Here is a 17,817-nt window from a genome sequence, read left to right on the forward strand (position 1 = left end):
TTGCCGCCGGCGCCATGTTGTGGAGACGCTGTTTCTCAGTGAAGGCGAAAATACTTCGCTTGGCCTTCCAAAATAGGACACAACTTGAAATCAGTGGTTAAGTTGTATTTACAACACTGTTCCAGAACAGTTCAACCCAAATCAACCCAACCCCCAGTTCAACAAGGCCGAAGCCGAAACAAAACAAAATAAAATAAAACGCCAGACCTATTTTTTAGCCTTGCTGAGCAGAAAGAGACCTCTTTTTTAAAAACATTAGTATAGTGCAGATCCCAATTTGAATACTGTGTGAATGTTATAATAAATCTATAAATAGAGCTGTTGTAGGGTAATTATTATAATAATTATTATTGTCTAAGTTTTTTATTTTATTTTACAGTATGAAAGTTAAATTACAATACTATCACTTATGAATATCGATGGAGTTGTTGCTTTTTCACTGCTTTTATTTTGGCAGAAACCCGCAGGAAGATCTCTGTGCTTCTTTTTGTTGACAACAGATGTTTTGTCTGTCGCAACATATCACATTGTCACATGCCTTTAAAAAATTCACAAATATAAAAAATATTGCTGAGCAACTGACAAGCTTTGGCGTTTGAACCCTGGTGCCGCAAACTCGCACTAGAGCTGAAGATCTTTGCCCGAACCCGACGGGTTCGGTCGGGTTCGGGCTTAATTTCTATCATCTTACGCGGGCTCGGGCCGGGCTCGGGCTTGCGCTCCGGTTTGCGAGGTAAACAAGCGGTCATGTGATGTGTTTCGATTAGCGCGAGAAAGATGCGAAAATGAATGCTGAGCAGGTGTAACGGAGGCTTGCCTCTGGTGATTACGTTTTGGTTGCACCAGCAACTAAAGCAAACTCTGAGGTGTGGAAAAGTTTTGACCATGCTTATAATGAGAATAATGAGTGAATAATGACGCACCATCAGTGAGCGCAGGAGCGCGCTGAAGACATCTACAGTGGATTCAATCATTTTCCTCCACAAAAACATGTAGACCTAGCCTAATCTCTGTGAGTAAAGGTTTTTCAAATGATAACTAAATATTCATTGAGTCTTAAATGCATAATGTTGACAGAGTGTTTACGCTAATGTTGGCATTATTCTTTTATTAAATAAAGCAAATCCGGCGGAGCCTTTATCTTAATTTCGTTATTGCCAAATACCCATCTTAATTTAAAATTTATCTTAATTTAATTTTTTTTAAATGACTCGTTTTTATTGGTGCGTTGGTCTATTTATAGGTTAAATGAGCCTATGTCTAGAATGCTGAGATGTTACGATGTCACAGAGGACTTATTTTATTTCTTTATTCCAACTTCCAAGTGGTTTAGTCTACGTTAGTTATGAGTAAATTATGTTAAAACATGAATAAATTGCTCATTGTTGGCAAAAAGCAAAAGAGCTGTGTGCGTGCGCACATTTGAATAATGTCGGGCTGTAAACGGGTTCGGGCTTTAAAAAAGCTGTCAATCAAAATGTACTTGTCGGGCTCGGGCCGAAACCTGTCGGGCTCAGGTCCTGTCGGGCCTAACTTTTAAGGCCCGATTACAGCTCTAGCTCGCACTGTCAGAGTGCATGCAATTTGTGTGTGCATTAGAAAATATAACATTCTGGAGTTTATTTACTAATTGTTTGAGGTAATTCTGGGATTTCAGTCATCACACAGTAACCCAACCACCAGCATCAGCCACCTCTTATTCTCATCAGATATGTGATGCAGCACTAAACAGTACTTCATTCTTGTAATGATTTCTGCATCTTTCTCTGATAATTGTAAATACTTTCACAGTCCCGTGTAGTCATTGTTCAGTACATATTATTCTGCCTTTTTTGCTTATTCGGCCGAGCACCGGAAGAGATTCTTTTGCTGTTTTCGGCGGAATAATTTTGGTTGCCCGAATATTCGGTGTATCCCTAGTTTACACATTTAAAGGATTTGCCACTGGTTCAAATCTGAGTTTTGGGCACTCACAGTGTAGAGTAGCGCTTTCTGTTTGACGTTTCTCAGATCACAATAAAAATATGTCCCCACTGGATGCATATCTTGCGTTCTGTGAAAATGCTGTATTTTTTCCTTTAGGATTGACCCTGGTTTCTTGTGTTCTACCTGAGGTTACACATTTTGCAGAGAATTACTGAATGATGGAGATCCCCAGTGATTCAGCATTCCAGGCAATGCAGAAACAAATTGACAAACAGCCTGCTGACAGAAATCTTCTTGTTTCTGTGGTTTGTGATCATGTCTTTAGCATCGTTCTGTTCACGGATGGTACGACTGGTGCCTCTGAGGCAGTGTAGTAATATGACCAGTCAGCATTACACAGGATATGATTTGCACTATTCTGATACCAGATTTTGTCTTACCATGATATACATTACCCTTATATTTTTATGACATAATATCTCCGTAGTAAATAACCAGTTCATTGCTCACTGTAGTAACTTTAATATCGCTGGCAGCTTTATACTCTACATTCCCCTCTATATTAAATCTACAGATTTCATCTGACACAAACGTTATTTGTAGATCAGTGGTTCCCAACCTTTTTCAACTCGCGGCCAACACAACCACACACATATGTTTGCGCGGCCACTGCAAAAAAAAAAAAAAACATTTGACCCTGCTATTGTTGGGTTCTTAAAGCTGCAGTCTGTAACTTTTGACGCTCTAGCGGTTAATAAACAGAACTGCTTGTATGTTGCGGAAAGACATTGTAGCCGGAGCTACTTCTCTCTGTTTATGTCTATGAAGAATCACAAAGGTACTGAGTTACTCCGCCGCGGTACCCCCAAAGCAATCTAAAATAGTCTGAATATAAACACTTATTATAGGTGCACCCTAGTGATTCAGGACAGGCTAAAAACACGGTTTGGAAAATGGATTCATGGTGTACTCGCTTATTATATCCCTCCCTTTTGTCGGCAGTAGTGTTCCCTTCTGGGGGTTCGGTGCCTTGCTCAAGGGTCTCACCTCAGTCATGGTATTGAGGGTGGAAGAGAGCCCTGTTCATTCACTTGTTCTGTTTGTTGGTAGACAACTTAGACAACATTTGCTTGTATGTCAAGTTAAAAAAGTAAGCATAGACCAGAAATTACCACTCAATTGCAGATTACGTACTGTACTGCACTTTTCCTTACACACATTTGTTTGTGGCAAGAACGCTCCAAAACAAACACACAAGTCCACATAACCATCTGCTTTATTCTTGCCTGCATGTTTCTGAAAGAGTGTTCAGCAGCCTAATAATAGCACACCCCAAGTGTACTTTTATTTTCACTCTCTCTCTGTCTTTGCATGAAGTGAGACTAAAGGAAAAAAGCAGCTTACAAAGGAAGTACTGTTATCATTGTGTGAGTATACCACAACGGATGCTACATTTAATAGTCATTTAGGGGAAAATGTGGATGACACTAAACATAGGTGAGAACGGGGTCCGAATGTTGTGTGATTCAGTTGCTTAAAACATATTCGGATCTAATCAGAAATCCATGTGACTGCATCATATACATTTAGTGCGAAAACTCTTCTGAGACACCAGCTGAAATACTTCTAAAATACCGGTGTAAACAGCAGTCTGTCTCATCTCTATCATCCAAGATGGATGTTGATATAAGTTGTAAACAGGGCCCTTGTTTGCATGATCTCAGAAGGCTATTTCTCCCTTTGGACATCAAAGGTCTCTTTTGAAGCCATTGTACTCAAACATGATGAAGGTCATCTATTGTGAAAGGGGTTCTGAGAGGCCAAAGTGTGAGACAAGTTGATGTTTAAGTGCTTTACAGGATATTTGAGTTTGGCACAGCATATGAAGTTCCCATTTGTCACATGTAATGGAGTGTTTTGTCTTTAAATACATTATTCATGAATCAGTCTTATTATTTTTGAATGCTGAATGAATATAAAAAATTCAGTTTTGACCGATATAAACTACCAATCATTCATGCATACATACTTTTTTTTCCAATATCTATCTGTCTGTCTGTGTGTGTATAGAAAGAATCAAAATATAAAGGAATAGGTTTAATTTTAAACTGTATTAAAATGGAAAACCGTTATTTATTTGATTTGTGAAAATATTTCACAGTATTACTTTTTACTGTATTTGTAACCAAATAAATGCAGTCTTGGTGAACCTAAGATTTAGTGAAGATTTCATTCAAAAACATTAAATATTGTAACTGACTCCACACTATTTAACTGTAGTGTACATCTAGAATCTACCAAAATTAATAATCAATACGATACAGATATATTATAGATCACTAAACTATTTATAACACGTGATATCTGACGTACTTTTGTTCACACAGCTCGTTCCAGGACTGAACCTGGCACTGTTATAACCCGGAACATGTTTGCGTTCACACAGTAGGCAATCCGGCAATTTTTACGGGACCAACGTGCAATGTGAAAGGGGCTCAAGTGAAACACAACATCAGCCAGTGAAAATCCCCCGCATTCTCTCTTGCCCAAATGGTCTTCTGTCCCTATTCTTGGTAAAAAGAGCCAGTGTGTTTTATTGAACAGCTGGATAGTTTGCATATAACAAGCCTCTGTGTTCTCAGTTATCACTGAATGCAGTTTTGTTTAGTTTCTGACATTAACTCAGAAACTCAACCGAAAGTTCAGACACATATGGGATGGGTGCTTCCAAACAGTTGTGTGGCTGAAAGCAGTGTATTAAGTGAGTGGAATGAATGAGTGGAATGAGTGAGCGAATGTGCGTGTGTACATGTGTGTTACATTTGGTGTGTTTTGTCTATTGTTATTAGCGGTTTAAGCCGCAGTGGAGCATCATGCCAGAGGTGGAACAGAATGAGCCCTGAAGCTCATCTCTCCAAGGTGAGTCCACAGCCGTACTCATTCACCTCTGCAAGAAGGCTTACGAGTGAATGAATATTTAACAATGCACAGGATTCATGGGGAATCACAACACTGTATGACTTGAGCTTAGTCATTGTGAGTCTTGTGAGTAAATTCTTGCACATCTTTTCCCAGATCAGTTGACCTTTTCTCTCACTGGAAAAATGAGGTAATCACTGTCCTGTTCCTGCAATGTCACAGGTTCTCACACACGAGTTGCAGTGATTACTTAGTCAAAATGAGCAGTGTATTTACATTGAATTACCGTACATTAGCAGTCACTTTCTTATCCAAGGTGACTTGGAATATATCATCTATGGCACAGTCCCTCTGAAGCAACCCAACTTTATGATGGCATACTACTGCAGTAAGACAATTGCCTATAACTTCCCCAAGCTCTTTAGGTTTTGGCAAGGCTTTAGGAGACAAAAAGCATAGGCTGACTATGTCATCTCTCAGTTGATTAAAAAAAAAGTCTCCAATTAAACAAAGTTGAACCGAGAGCTTGTGATTTAATCTCTAGGGAAGTAACTATATATATAAGTGTCAAAGTAGCAGGTAGGTAGAGGATGCTAAATGCATACAAATTCCCCAAATTCAATTGCGTGGAGTGGAGTGCATGTACATTTCTCTCTCCACCTTCAATACCATGACTTAGGTGTCCTTGAGCAAGGCATCGAACCCCCAACTGCTCCCCGGGCGCCGCAGCATAAATGGCTGCCCACTGCTCCGGGTGTGTGCTCACAGTGTGTGTGTGTGTGTTCACTGCTCTGTGTGTGTGCACTTCGGATGGGTTAAATGCAGAGCACAAATTCTGAGTGTGGGTCACCATACTTGGCTGAATGTCACGTCACTTTCACTTTCACTTTCACTTTTTGACTGTCGGGTAGAAATATGAGTAGGAGTGCGGATGGAGGGCGCATAACAGGCGCAAGGGGGGCACTCGCGAGCACCCTTCTGAATGCTTAAATGATAAATGGGACACCCTACGGCCTTGTTGACTTACAATGGCCGCCTCATGCGCATCTGTTAAGTCCGCAACACCACAAGTGCACATGAATTATTCCATTTGGGAAAGGACCCGAATGGATGTGCAGTGCACCTGTATGTGATGTACCGTAAACACCCGTAGTGTGAAGCTGCACGACTCGCCATCGCTTTGTCTCACACATATGCAGAGAGAGAGAGAGAGAGAGAGAGAATTGATGCGCTACATGTAAATAATAATATTTGTTGTATTTTCCTGTCAAAATAACGGCGTTCCTTTTGGTATTCTTCAGCTTTTAAAAACTGCCGTGTTTTCTGGTAGTGGTTGGGGCTAATGTGCAAATGGCAATCTCATTGGCTTGCGCTCTCCTATTATCATCCCCATTTTGATTTCAGCAAATCTGTTCGAGTGAACTCACAAAACCATGATTAATATTCATGAATCCAGCAGCTCATTAATCATAGATATCCTTAGTGCATTTTATAGTTCTTATTATTAGCATTTGTATCATTATTATCTTATCAGTATTTTTGTTACATTTGCATTTAGTCATTTAGCAGACACTTTTATCAAAAGCGACTTACAAATGAGGACAATGGAAGCAGTAAAAACCAAAAAAAAGAGCAATATATGTATGGCTATAACAAGTCTCAGTTAGCTTAACACAGTATACATAGCAAGGGCTTTTAAATAATATATAAAAGAAAATACAAATACTGATAGAATAGATAAAGAATAGAGCAAGCTAGTGATAGTGTTTTGTTAGCTTTTTTTCCCATTTTTTTTTTTTACAGAAACACTGAATGACCAAAAAAGCACGTCATATAATGCTTGACTGACTGATGTTAAGAGTGTACTTTTCAGATATTAAAAAAGTGCCATTTTCCGAACATTTATTAGTGCGTGTGTGTGTGTGTGTGTGTGTGTGTGTGTGTGTATAAATGCATTATTTTATTTTTTTTATGTTCTTTCTTTCTTTTCTTTTTTTACAGTCTGGCGTGTAAACTAAATACTCATCTTTGTGTACATTTAAAACTGAAAATGAATGTTTTTGGTTTGAAAATATTTTCAAATGCACTTTATTCCTGCTGAATTTCCAGCAGCCATTTCTCCAGTTCTTTCTGAAGGATCAGTATCACGTGACCATTCTAATATGCTGATTTGGTGCTCAAGAAACATTTCTTATTATCATCAATATTGTAAACGTTGTGCTGCTTAACATTTTTTTGGAAACCATGCATTTTTTGTTTGTCAGGATTCTTTGACGCAGAGAAAAGCTTTTTTTTTTAAGTCTAAAGGATCTATTTGGCAGTTTTATCCACAAGTCCAATCACTTAGAAAAGTAAAAGCACAATTTAAAGTTCATGTCTAGTAAAAATGCTGCAACATGAATTACAAAAACAACACTTTCTTTGCAAGCACCACAAAAGATTCTCTCTCTGTCTCGTTCACTCACTAACACTTTTTCATAATTTCAGTGATCTCTACAGTCCAAATATGTCCTATCTGTAGCAGTATGTGCTGTATAGGAGATGTTGACTCATCACCAGATGCGTTCTTTATGATTTTTGTACTGAATAGTTCTTAGAAAGCTTTTCCACGGTTTGCAGCTTCTGCACCTGAATCTCTGCGTCTGTCTCTACAGTTGTTCTTATTCATCTACACCTCACTCACTCTCACCATCTCCTCTCTCTGTAGAGTAACTCTTGCTCCACTTCCTCTGTGGCTTCACATCTCAGTGGCTTTTCCTCTGTTTTATAATTGTTTGTTTCTAGGAAATTCTAGGAAAGTGTTTTTTTTGTTTGTTTTTGAAGTTTATTATGCTTACCAAGGCTGCATGGTTTTGTTCAATTATGTTTTATTATTAAAATATTATTACAATTTAAAACCATTTTCTATGGTCATATGTTTTAGAATGTAATTTTGTTTAATCTCAACATCTTCATGGTTTTTGCCTTTGGTCGTCTCACCGGGTATTGTTAGACAGTATTTTTTTGTGACGCTACTTCAGTAGGATTCATATTTTATACAACATACCTATTAATTGTGTGTAATTAAATAATCACATTTCAGTTCTAGGAATCAGATTTCTCACCAGTGCTTTGCTCTTGCCCGCAGTGCTACAGTCTGCAATTAATTCTGTTGTATTGATTCTGTGTGGCATGCAGCATTGAACACAGACAGACTGGCAAGGAAAGTTGATTCAGGTCTGCTGTGTTCTGAAGAATCAATGGCTTCTCCAGCGTCTCACAATTCATTCCCCATTTTCATGGTTTTTGTATACTCATTGAGAAAGGGTCCAAGTGCATAGCCCTCCAGCAGCCAGATGGGCCGATCTGTGTCTCAGTAATGAGTCCTTAGAATGGAGTGTGGGTAAAAAAAAGGGTAGCTTTAAGGAAGAGAGAAGGACAGGAGGAGAGAAAAGGCCAAAGTCCAGCTCAGAGAAGCCAGAGCCCTGATTTCTGCTGTGATTTACAATGAGCCACAGCAAAACAAACAATCTAAACTCTCTCAAGAACTTCTTATCTCATCTAGCAGTGTTCATTTGGTCATTGTGCCTGCTCGATGTTTCTGCAAATTTTGCAGATTTTCTACATTTTGTGTCAGGTTTATAGGATCACAAATTGAAAATTTGTTGTTGTGTACATTTAATTATTAATTTATTGTTGTTCTATTAATTTGTGCTATTATTAAAACAAAGTTGTGCTTTTATTTACTGTTACTGGTGTTGTTGTAACTTGTAACATTAGTTTTTGTTTCTTCTTCTTATTAATAATATTATAATTTATTTTATTTTCATTAATGTTTTTGTTTTCTTTTAATATATTTATTATTATTAGGGATGCACCGGTTGACCGGCCATAAATCGGAACCGGCCGGTTTTTGCTTAAAATACGCGATCGGCAATCGGGCGGTTTTCGGTCTTCTTTAGGCCGATTTTTCCGGAAGTACGGCCGAGTGCAGAGACTACATTGTAATCGTTCGCAATGTCATTTATTATTTCGAAATCTGTGCGCAGGACACGGGCAGCCGTTCAGCACTGGAAATGCAGAGCTACATGTCTGAGGCACAGATAGCAGGAGGAAGCGATCAGCCGTTGGTGTACTGGCGCACAAATAAGAGTCCCTTTTCTGCGCGCACCAAAGCTGCGTGAGCTTACTATTACCGGTGCAAGCCGTGAATGCGAGTAGACAGTGAAGAGATGTTCAGATCAACTTCTCACGTGTTGGATGAGAAACGGAACGGACTAAACTGTGACAACTTTTTTTTTTTTTCGGAACTTGCATACACGGTTGAAAAGCCAGAAGTAAACGACAGTTGATTTTTTTTTATTTTACCTTAAAATTACATCGACTTAATTTGATTTAAAAATCACCTGCTGTAGCACACTGAGAAAAAGTGTTTCATTCATCCAATTAAAAAAAAATTAGGGTAATGATTCACATCTATATTTTTTTACTTGAGAGAATAGTTATTTATTTTTCATTGGCTCAAGTGAAAAAAATATAGATGTGAATCATTACCCTATTTTTTTATTTATTGGATGAATGAAAACACTTTGCATCTTTGTTTTATTTGCACCAACATTATTTGATTTTAACATTTTGGAATAATCTATTTATATAGCATACTTTTATTTAGTCTGTAAATAAAGACATTGGTAAAGACCTTTTTTTTATTTTATTTAAAACCAAATTTAAAGACTAAAATACTGAATGCTGATCAAGAAACATCTTATTGAATGTGTGATTGTGTTGTTTGGACTCTATAACTATGCAGTTGTTGCCTTTAATTACACATGGTTACAGTTAATCTTTAAATTTAAGGCCAGTTCTATGTAGTTTCAACCCAATTCAAAAACAAAAGCTAAATGCTGATGTCTGTAATGTAGCTGTTAATTTCAGATGGTTGCAGTTATTGTTTTCAATAGCCAAAAGCCAGTTTGGCCTATTGAATACCAAAAACAACATCTTGTTTAATGTATATGCACATTGCACACTTTACTTCTTTCTTGTTTGTTGCTTAAAGATAAAAAAAATAAAAAAATAAAATCAGAAATCGGTATCGGAATCGCCCAGTTTGTTTGTAAAAAATCTTTATCGGAATCGGCCATGAAAAATCCTGATCGGTGCATCCCTAATTATTATTATTATTATTATTATTAATTAAAAAAAGGAATTTCTGTTTTGAAGTACATTACTGTTGTTGTTGTGGACAGTCATTTAAGGCAGGTAGACCCAGATCAGGTCAGTGAGTGTACTTTAGGGATGTTCTTCTCATTAGTGCTTACCTCTTCTGTCCTGACCTAATTCAGCTGCCATCTCTCACAGTTATCTATAACAACCTTTATTTTCCCCCCGTCTTTCATTTGCTTGCACTTTAAAGGCTGTTTCATTCTCAATCCTTATCATTCTCTCTCACACAGACTCCCCGCACTCAATATTCCCCACTGTTTACCGCCCCATCTCCTGTCTGTCATAGAGCACTCTGGTAAAGCATTCCTTTATCACTCTGTAGTAAACATAAGGAGCATCGTATACTCCGTAAATCCCCTGTTGCTATATCACTTTGGCTTTATATAGACTCATGTAGTTGCTGTATATGCTTTTGGCATAACCTTTTTTTTTTTTTTATGACTGTCATTGCTTCAGAAATCCACTTCTACTCAGATTAGGGGGCTGAGCTGGTGGATGTCATTAATTTCAGATGCATTACTGTAAACGTAATTGAAAGTGCTGAGTGCTTGGTAATTACATTGCACATGCCGCTTGGACTAAATTGGGTCTGACTGCGATCGGGTGTGATATTCCCGAAACTGCCTTTAGTAGTGAAAGTGATGCTGCCGAGGGACAAAAGATCACAGTTGGAACCTAGATGCCTCACTTTGGCTTTTAGGATGTTCAAACAAAGTGGTTTGCTGGGCGCTTGACAATTGCAATGGAAATGTGTTGATTCACTGTGGAGCAAATGAAGGCTTGCTGGTGTTCTGCTGATGAGGGGATTTCTTCTGGCTCTGAGGTCGAGTGCTGTTGGTGGTTAAATCACAATCAGACGTCTGCTTGCATATTAGGCCTGCAGAATGAAATGAATTGTTTCTATTCTGTTTCTCTATTTCCACAAATATTACAATATTTTTGTAGGCATCCTGTTCTCTCAGGATATGTTTTTGTGATTTTTGTGAAGACCTATGTTTTTACATTTTGCTGAGTTCAGTTGTTTGTTTGTTTTTTTTTGTGATTTTGTTTTTGTAGTATTTAATGGCTTACAAACACTCTGATTTCCCAGATGTTGCCATCATCACATTAGGATAAACACAGCCCTCTGCAGTAGTGTTAAGTGGAAATGCTACTAATTTGTGTGAGAGGCAAACGGCCGAAGGCAGTGATACTCTTTAATCTAGCACTGTGTCGACCCAAGGTAGTGTTGACAAACAAAGTCAGTATCTCTGGAAATTAATTAATCTGGTTCTGGTTCTGGTTCCTCTTAACGATTCCTGTGGCTTAATGGTTCTAATAATACTCCTGTTGGTGCGTTTGAAAAAGAGAAAGTTCTGTTCATAAGTAAACTATTATTAAAAATAGTTTTACTTAAATCTAGTAAAACTGTTCTTACAGAAGTAACACCTTAAATGCAATCGAATTATCCCACTATTTTATGTTATATTTAAGTACAGTGTTCCTTCTGCATCAGTGGGATGAAATGCATTTGAAACCTAATGGACCGAAGTATAATTGGAAAAGAAAATGGAGAGTTTTTGCCTCCCACCCATGGTACTATAAAAGTTATACTTGTTTTTAAAAGGTTTTTTTCGTCTTTGTTTCTTTTTTTTTTCTTTTTTCTTTTTCTTTTTCTTATTTACAATACTTTAAGCAGGCATACTCTTGCATATTTTATGAATAGAACCAAAAAAAAAAAACATTTTGCAAATTGAGAGTCGGACAATTAGCCTAACTACTGAGAAAATCAGGACAATAAAGATCATTTTTTGCATATAATGATCAATAAATATATATATATATATATATATATATATTTTTTTTTTACCTGCAGATGCACCAGAGGTGGGGATATAGAAATCACCACTGTTGGCTTTTACATTGTTTTTAAAGTCATGCACTGGTTTGAGATGGATGGCAAAGACTCTGAATGGCTGTGGTCTCTGGGGGGAAATGTGATGCTCTGTGGTCTCCTCTTTGACTCATATGGCTAGATGAGGTGTAGACCGAGCAAGTGTGTTGGGGTTTTGGGTGCTTGGGTGGTTTTGGAGTGTAAGCCCACCATGGAATGTTGAGTAAGGCGGCGGATGTTGTTCATGTGCTGGATCTCTGGGGAGGGTCTCTGAAGAGGTTCTCTGAGTTAGACACTGGGTTTTTGAAAACTTTGAGACTTCCTGCATTACTTCCTTTTGTCTGAGCACAACACATCTCCGGATCTCACAAGAAAGAACACGTAAAATGCTCACTCCTCAAATCTCTGCTAATGTGTCCACCCAGAAATGATAGGTACTGATACATATCAGTGCTTGTCGTGAGGTATTCATGTCTTTTGTGTATTAAAGCATTGGTTAGTGACTCTATCTGAATTGTATAAACATAACTGTTCTACTGTACTCATAATGTCCTTCTGTACTAGAGAATGTGTACTGCAGGCTTTTATGTTTACTGCCAAATGGGAGTTGCCGTTAAAATTAACAATTTACAGTCAGTGTATGTCTCACAAACCTCCCATTTAAACATTAAATCATTAATAACTTTCATGCTCAAAACTATTTTTCTTTATACTTTTATGATATTGCCTTTTGTGCACTTTTTCAAGCTTGAAAGCCTCACTCAATGTAGTTTTGTTTAAAAGAGAACCCCTTTTGAGTCCCACAGAAGAAATAGTTCAAAAGGTTTTCAACAATATGAGGGTCAGTAATTGTTGGCAGAATTGTATTGTTTAGGTTTATATCTCTGAATTAGATTAAGCGATTAGTTGATGATGCTATTGTGCTAAATGCGTCTTGTTTGATGATAAACTTTCCTCCAGGTCTGAGTTTATAATGGAAAGGGTCGAAGTGAGGATATAGTGTTTATAACTAGCTTCAATTGAGGTCTATGGAGTGCTCTCATTTAGAAGGCTGTGTAGTGGAAATGTATGTAAGTTTACTTGGCTGTACATTGTAAATGTTTGTGTGTCCTCATTTAGGAGGGTGTGTGTGTCTATGTGAATGTTAGTTTTAATTAGAGAGAGTTCTGAGAATGGCCGGACCTCCTCCACCTGTCCGTTCTCCCTCCAGGACTCTTTGTACTTTAGTTTCCTCTCGCTCTCCTTTTCCTCCTACTCCTCTTCATTTTCCACTCTCTCTCATTGTTGTTCTCAGTTTCCTCATGACAGTACGCACGTATGTTAGCAGTGAGTCTCACCTGCAGAAAGGTCAAACTCATGCTGGGTGGAGCACTGAGCAGCTGTCCTCTACACTGGGAGTGTTTACTACAGGGACATGGCTCCACCCCTTCGGCTTTGAGTCATCCTGTTCCTTTACTGAGCCTCTTATGAAATTCAGCTTTGTGCTTTTTCAGGTGCAATGCCTTTTCTCTAGCTAACATAATTAAAATCTCCCATGAAGAGGCACATCTTGTCCACAGCTTTCATCTGGCTCCTTTAGTCCTCTGTTATATTAGATACAAGGGCTTCACACACACACAAACACACAGACTCAGCTGCACGAGCATGGCTGATGCCTGATCCCGTTTATCCTGAGGGAATCCATGATTGCAGGGCGGTCAGTGCCACTTCAGCAGAGCATGACTTTTTTTTTTTCTCTCTCTCCGTGCTGTCAACAGAACAAATGACTGATGTAATCTGCACACACAGTACTCTGCAGAAAGCTCTGTGGGTACTAATAGACTTCTAATGCCATATACATTCTCCATCCCTTGTATGTTTGTTTATTAAAACATATCAGGCAACCGATCTATCGGCATGGTCGATTTTTTTTTTATTGCCATCGGCCGATACAAGGATGTTGTGAGGAGTGAAGTTAATGAGAAACATTTTTTTTGGCAGTGAGTAATGCTGTTTGGCAGATCTCCCGTATTCCTCCTTTATCTCATAGTTTCAGTAATGCGCTGCATCATGACTCTTATTCTGACTTGGCTCAGACTGTTAGTATTTTGGTGTGTGTTGCACAGCATCCCAGATATGTGTGTCTGTTGGGACACATTTTTTGTACACTCTTGGGCAACTTTACAGTCCATTAATCTTGTTCTCTCTCCCTCTCCTTCCATCAGGCATTTTAACCTTCGGATGAAGAGGGACACCTCTCTCTTCGCTCCCGATCTGAAGGTGGAGGTTTCTGGAGAAGAGATTCCCTATGACACCTCTCACATTTACACTGGAGAAATTTATGGTGAGCGTGGCACCTTTCCAGCACTCACACATGCACACACTTTTACATAAAGGCATGCATCCACCCCAACACACTTCCTGAGTTGCCAGGGAAATGTTGTCTCCATCTATTGTATTTGTACACTCTTTTTGAAGATGTAGAGTGATTTTTGTGAAGCTCTGGTAAGGTAGAGAATAATTTTGATATAGTGAGGAAAACGTCTTAAAAGGAAAAAATGTTGGTGGTATTGTACTTTCATGTGATCCACAGAAAATGCCTAAAACTTTGGGGGAAAAGCCCCTATGATGAATGAGTGACTCAGGTTATGCTAACCCATAGCGCAAATTCCCACAACTTTTTTTATAACGTTAGAATTTTGTCAAGACACTGAATGCAATTATTTTATGTAAAACACTTCAGACTTAATAACGCACAAATTCTGCTAGGACACATTTTAAATAGTTGCCTGGTTCTAATGTTAGATTGTAAAGCTTTCTACTTTCTCTTGTCACTGATCATTTTAATCCAGTCACTTTTTACATTTTGAGCATTTTCTTTGCAGTCAGTACTTTCAGATCTCTTTTGCACAAGTGAATGAAATGTCTTGTTCAGTTACTCTTCATTTTCATTTGATCATTTCTGAAGTTTCTGATCTGACATCATGACATCTGTATCATCACTTTATTCTCATTATGTACCTAGTAGTGCGATGAGGCACTGAACCTGACTGATGATGGGTACAGCTTGGGATAAGCACACACTAGTGAGATCGGAGCAATTACCTATGTACTTGAAATGATGGACAGAAACTACTTTCCTTTTTCTCTTCATCTGATCAGGCATCCTTACTGACTCTGAACATCTCCCCTGACCCTGTTACTGACACACCCTTTCAGTTTCTGAATTGCTCTGAGTGGATTCATGTAATTTCCTGCTTACCACAGGATGCTTCAAAATAACTGGTATTGTCAGGAGATGACGTTCATGTGATCTGGTGATATGAGTGAGTGAAGGACTTTAGGCCTGAGGAAGTAAACATGGTTGAGAATGGTTGTTCTAAACTGTTTATTTATTGGAAGTGATGAATTAACACTAATAAACAATGCTATTTTTTAACACCACAGATCAAAAATGGCATTTGACAAGTTATCGGATCAACTTTTTACTGGCAGTTTAAGAATGAAAATGTACACTTTTTTTATTGATATTTTGTTTCTTGAGGATGTTTTAAATATTGTTTTAAACTATTGTATTACAGCATTGAAGGTGAGACGCCTCTTACATTTTGAATAAAATAAAAAAATGGCAAAATTTACTGTTGATGAAAACTAGTAAAAGCTAGTAATTGTTTAAGATAAATGTAGAAAGTCAGTCATATATGTTGGAGAATGTTATATACGTTTCAGAATGCTTGAAAATGTGATAAAAAAGTATTACCTTTGTTCAGCAAGGGCATACAATTTAAGGTTATTATTATTATTGTGGCATACATATGACGTGATGAACACACGCTCAATTATAAATTTCGACATGTCAGAGCATCACTGTGTAGAAGTGTATCAAGTTAATAATTTTGACTCACTGTGAGGCACTCACCGGCATCAATATGAAATATTGATTACATTTACCAATATCTTTGTCAAAAGACAAAACTATGACTAAAACACTTATCTGTAATGCTCATTTCTGTCTCTTCTGAATTCGTACACTCTTTCTCAAAAATGTTTAAAAATGAAAAAGCCAATTTATCTTCTTTTTCCCAGCCTTTCTCTAACCCTCTCGCTCCCTCTCTCCCCCTTTGTTATCCATTAGCACACTTTGTACTCTCTAAAGGATAAACATTGCTCGATGCTTAATCTTGTAACCTCTAGTATTAACAGAAAAAAGAGCTTGAAGCAGGTCGCTATGGCACAAACTCTCTTTGGAATGGCAATGGTATTAACAATGCTTCTTGTTGATAGCAGAGGAGCAGATCCAGTGAGATCCTGATGGGGCGATGCGGAATAAAAAAGTTTTTCAAGAGGTCACGGCAGTAGAAGCGGTGCAACTATAACAACATGTCTATAATCCCCTCCACTTTAAAGCGGTATTAAACTGCAGCGGAAGCGCAAACTTAGTCAAGCCAAGCCATAACATGCAGTGTAAAAGCACCATTGGTTGTGTGGTGTGTGCACTGTGTGTGTTTATGTTTTTGGACATGAATGACTGGATCATAGTATGGAAGCTGCTCTTTATAAATTTTCCTTAGGTCATTTTCCATAACAGTCTCCCAGCATAGAGAGAGAGAGCTCTTTCTGTGCCCTGTTTAGCTTTACAATAGCATTTGCTGGTCTTTAATCTCTGGTTTGTTTTTATTTTGCAGGTGAGAAGGGCACTCTGACACATGGCTCTATCGTGGATGGGAAATTTGAGGGTTTCATTAAGAGCCATATGGGCACATACTACGTAGAGCCCTCCGAGAGATACCTCAAAGACCAGAATGTGCCCTACCACTCAGTCATCTACCATGAGGATGATATCGGTGAGCTAATATTGCATTGTAATGACCTACATCATAACCTTAATCATCGCTTATATAATGTTTTAGTGTGTCTAGCTGTCTGACCTGGTTTGTGTTGGGGTGGGCAATATCAGGAAAATATAATTTTTTAGGAATATCACGATTCACAATTTTATCATGCTTCTTTGTCGTTTTGGTCTTACTATTTTGCAAGTTTTATGAGCAGAACAGCCAAACTATTCTCCATGTTTTAAAAACAAAGCCTTACTAGGTAACAAAATATTTAATAAAAAAAGAATGGCAGATATTTAGGCCAAAGTGGGCAAAGATAAAAATATTTGGCATTATTTTATCTTTGTTATTATTCCTTTTAAAGCTTCAATTATTGATAAAAAAAAAGAAATCATAATAATATTGTGAAATATTATTACTATGTAAAGTAACTGTTTTCTCTTTTTTATTATTCCTTTAACTGCATTGATACTGTTATTGATGCTGTTAATCAATTGATGAATCATTGCTGAATAAAAGTATTAATTTATTTCAAAAAAATCTGAATGACCCCAAAATTTTGAACATTAACATATTCATCAAGTCATTTTAAGATAACCAGTTGCTCAGCTTTAGATGCATCAAAATGTAAATAAACTACTTTTAGCATAATCCCTTTTATGTACAGTATGTACATTATGTACAATGATCTTCCCCTTTTCCCCAGACTAGGCACAGACTACAAGTTTGAAGGAAACAAGCTTGAGTCCTGTTTATCTTACTCTCCCTATCTTGCATTCTGTCACTCTCTCCCTTAATCAAACATAGTGGTGCACTTTTCCAGCTCAGCAGGCTGATAAATCCTCTTAAATACTAGTGAATGTTATCACTGTTATAATATCCTCATATAAAAGAAATTATAAAAAGTCACAGCCTGTCAAAGATTAGCAGCTTGGTATCTGGTACACTTTTCTCTTTATATAAATATTATATACACAATTTTTTAAACGTATGTGGCAGTTGTATTATTTTTTTCTTTATTATTCCTTTGAAAGAAATTAATACTTTTGTTGAGCTCTTGAAGTATATAGCAGCTCAAAA

General features: G+C 37.6%; 1 protein-coding gene across 4 annotated transcripts in view; it reads left to right on the plus strand.

Moving 5' to 3' along the window:
• Positions 1 to 17,817, plus strand: part of LOC113051912 (disintegrin and metalloproteinase domain-containing protein 10-like) — a 66,383-nt gene that overhangs the window by 22,025 nt on the left and 26,541 nt on the right. For all 4 annotated transcript variants that reach the window (XM_026216085.1, XM_026216087.1, XM_026216086.1 and 1 more), the window contains exons 3-4: positions 14,128 to 14,246; positions 16,588 to 16,746. In XM_026216085.1, coding sequence (XP_026071870.1) covers positions 14,128 to 14,246; positions 16,588 to 16,746 — 278 coding nt within the window. The remainder of the gene's footprint in view (positions 1 to 14,127; positions 14,247 to 16,587; positions 16,747 to 17,817) is intronic.

The sequence above is a fragment of the Carassius auratus genome, chromosome 32 (genome assembly GCF_003368295.1).
Source record: "Carassius auratus strain Wakin chromosome 32, ASM336829v1, whole genome shotgun sequence".
In the NCBI taxonomy this organism is placed as follows: Eukaryota; Metazoa; Chordata; class Actinopteri; order Cypriniformes; family Cyprinidae; genus Carassius; species Carassius auratus.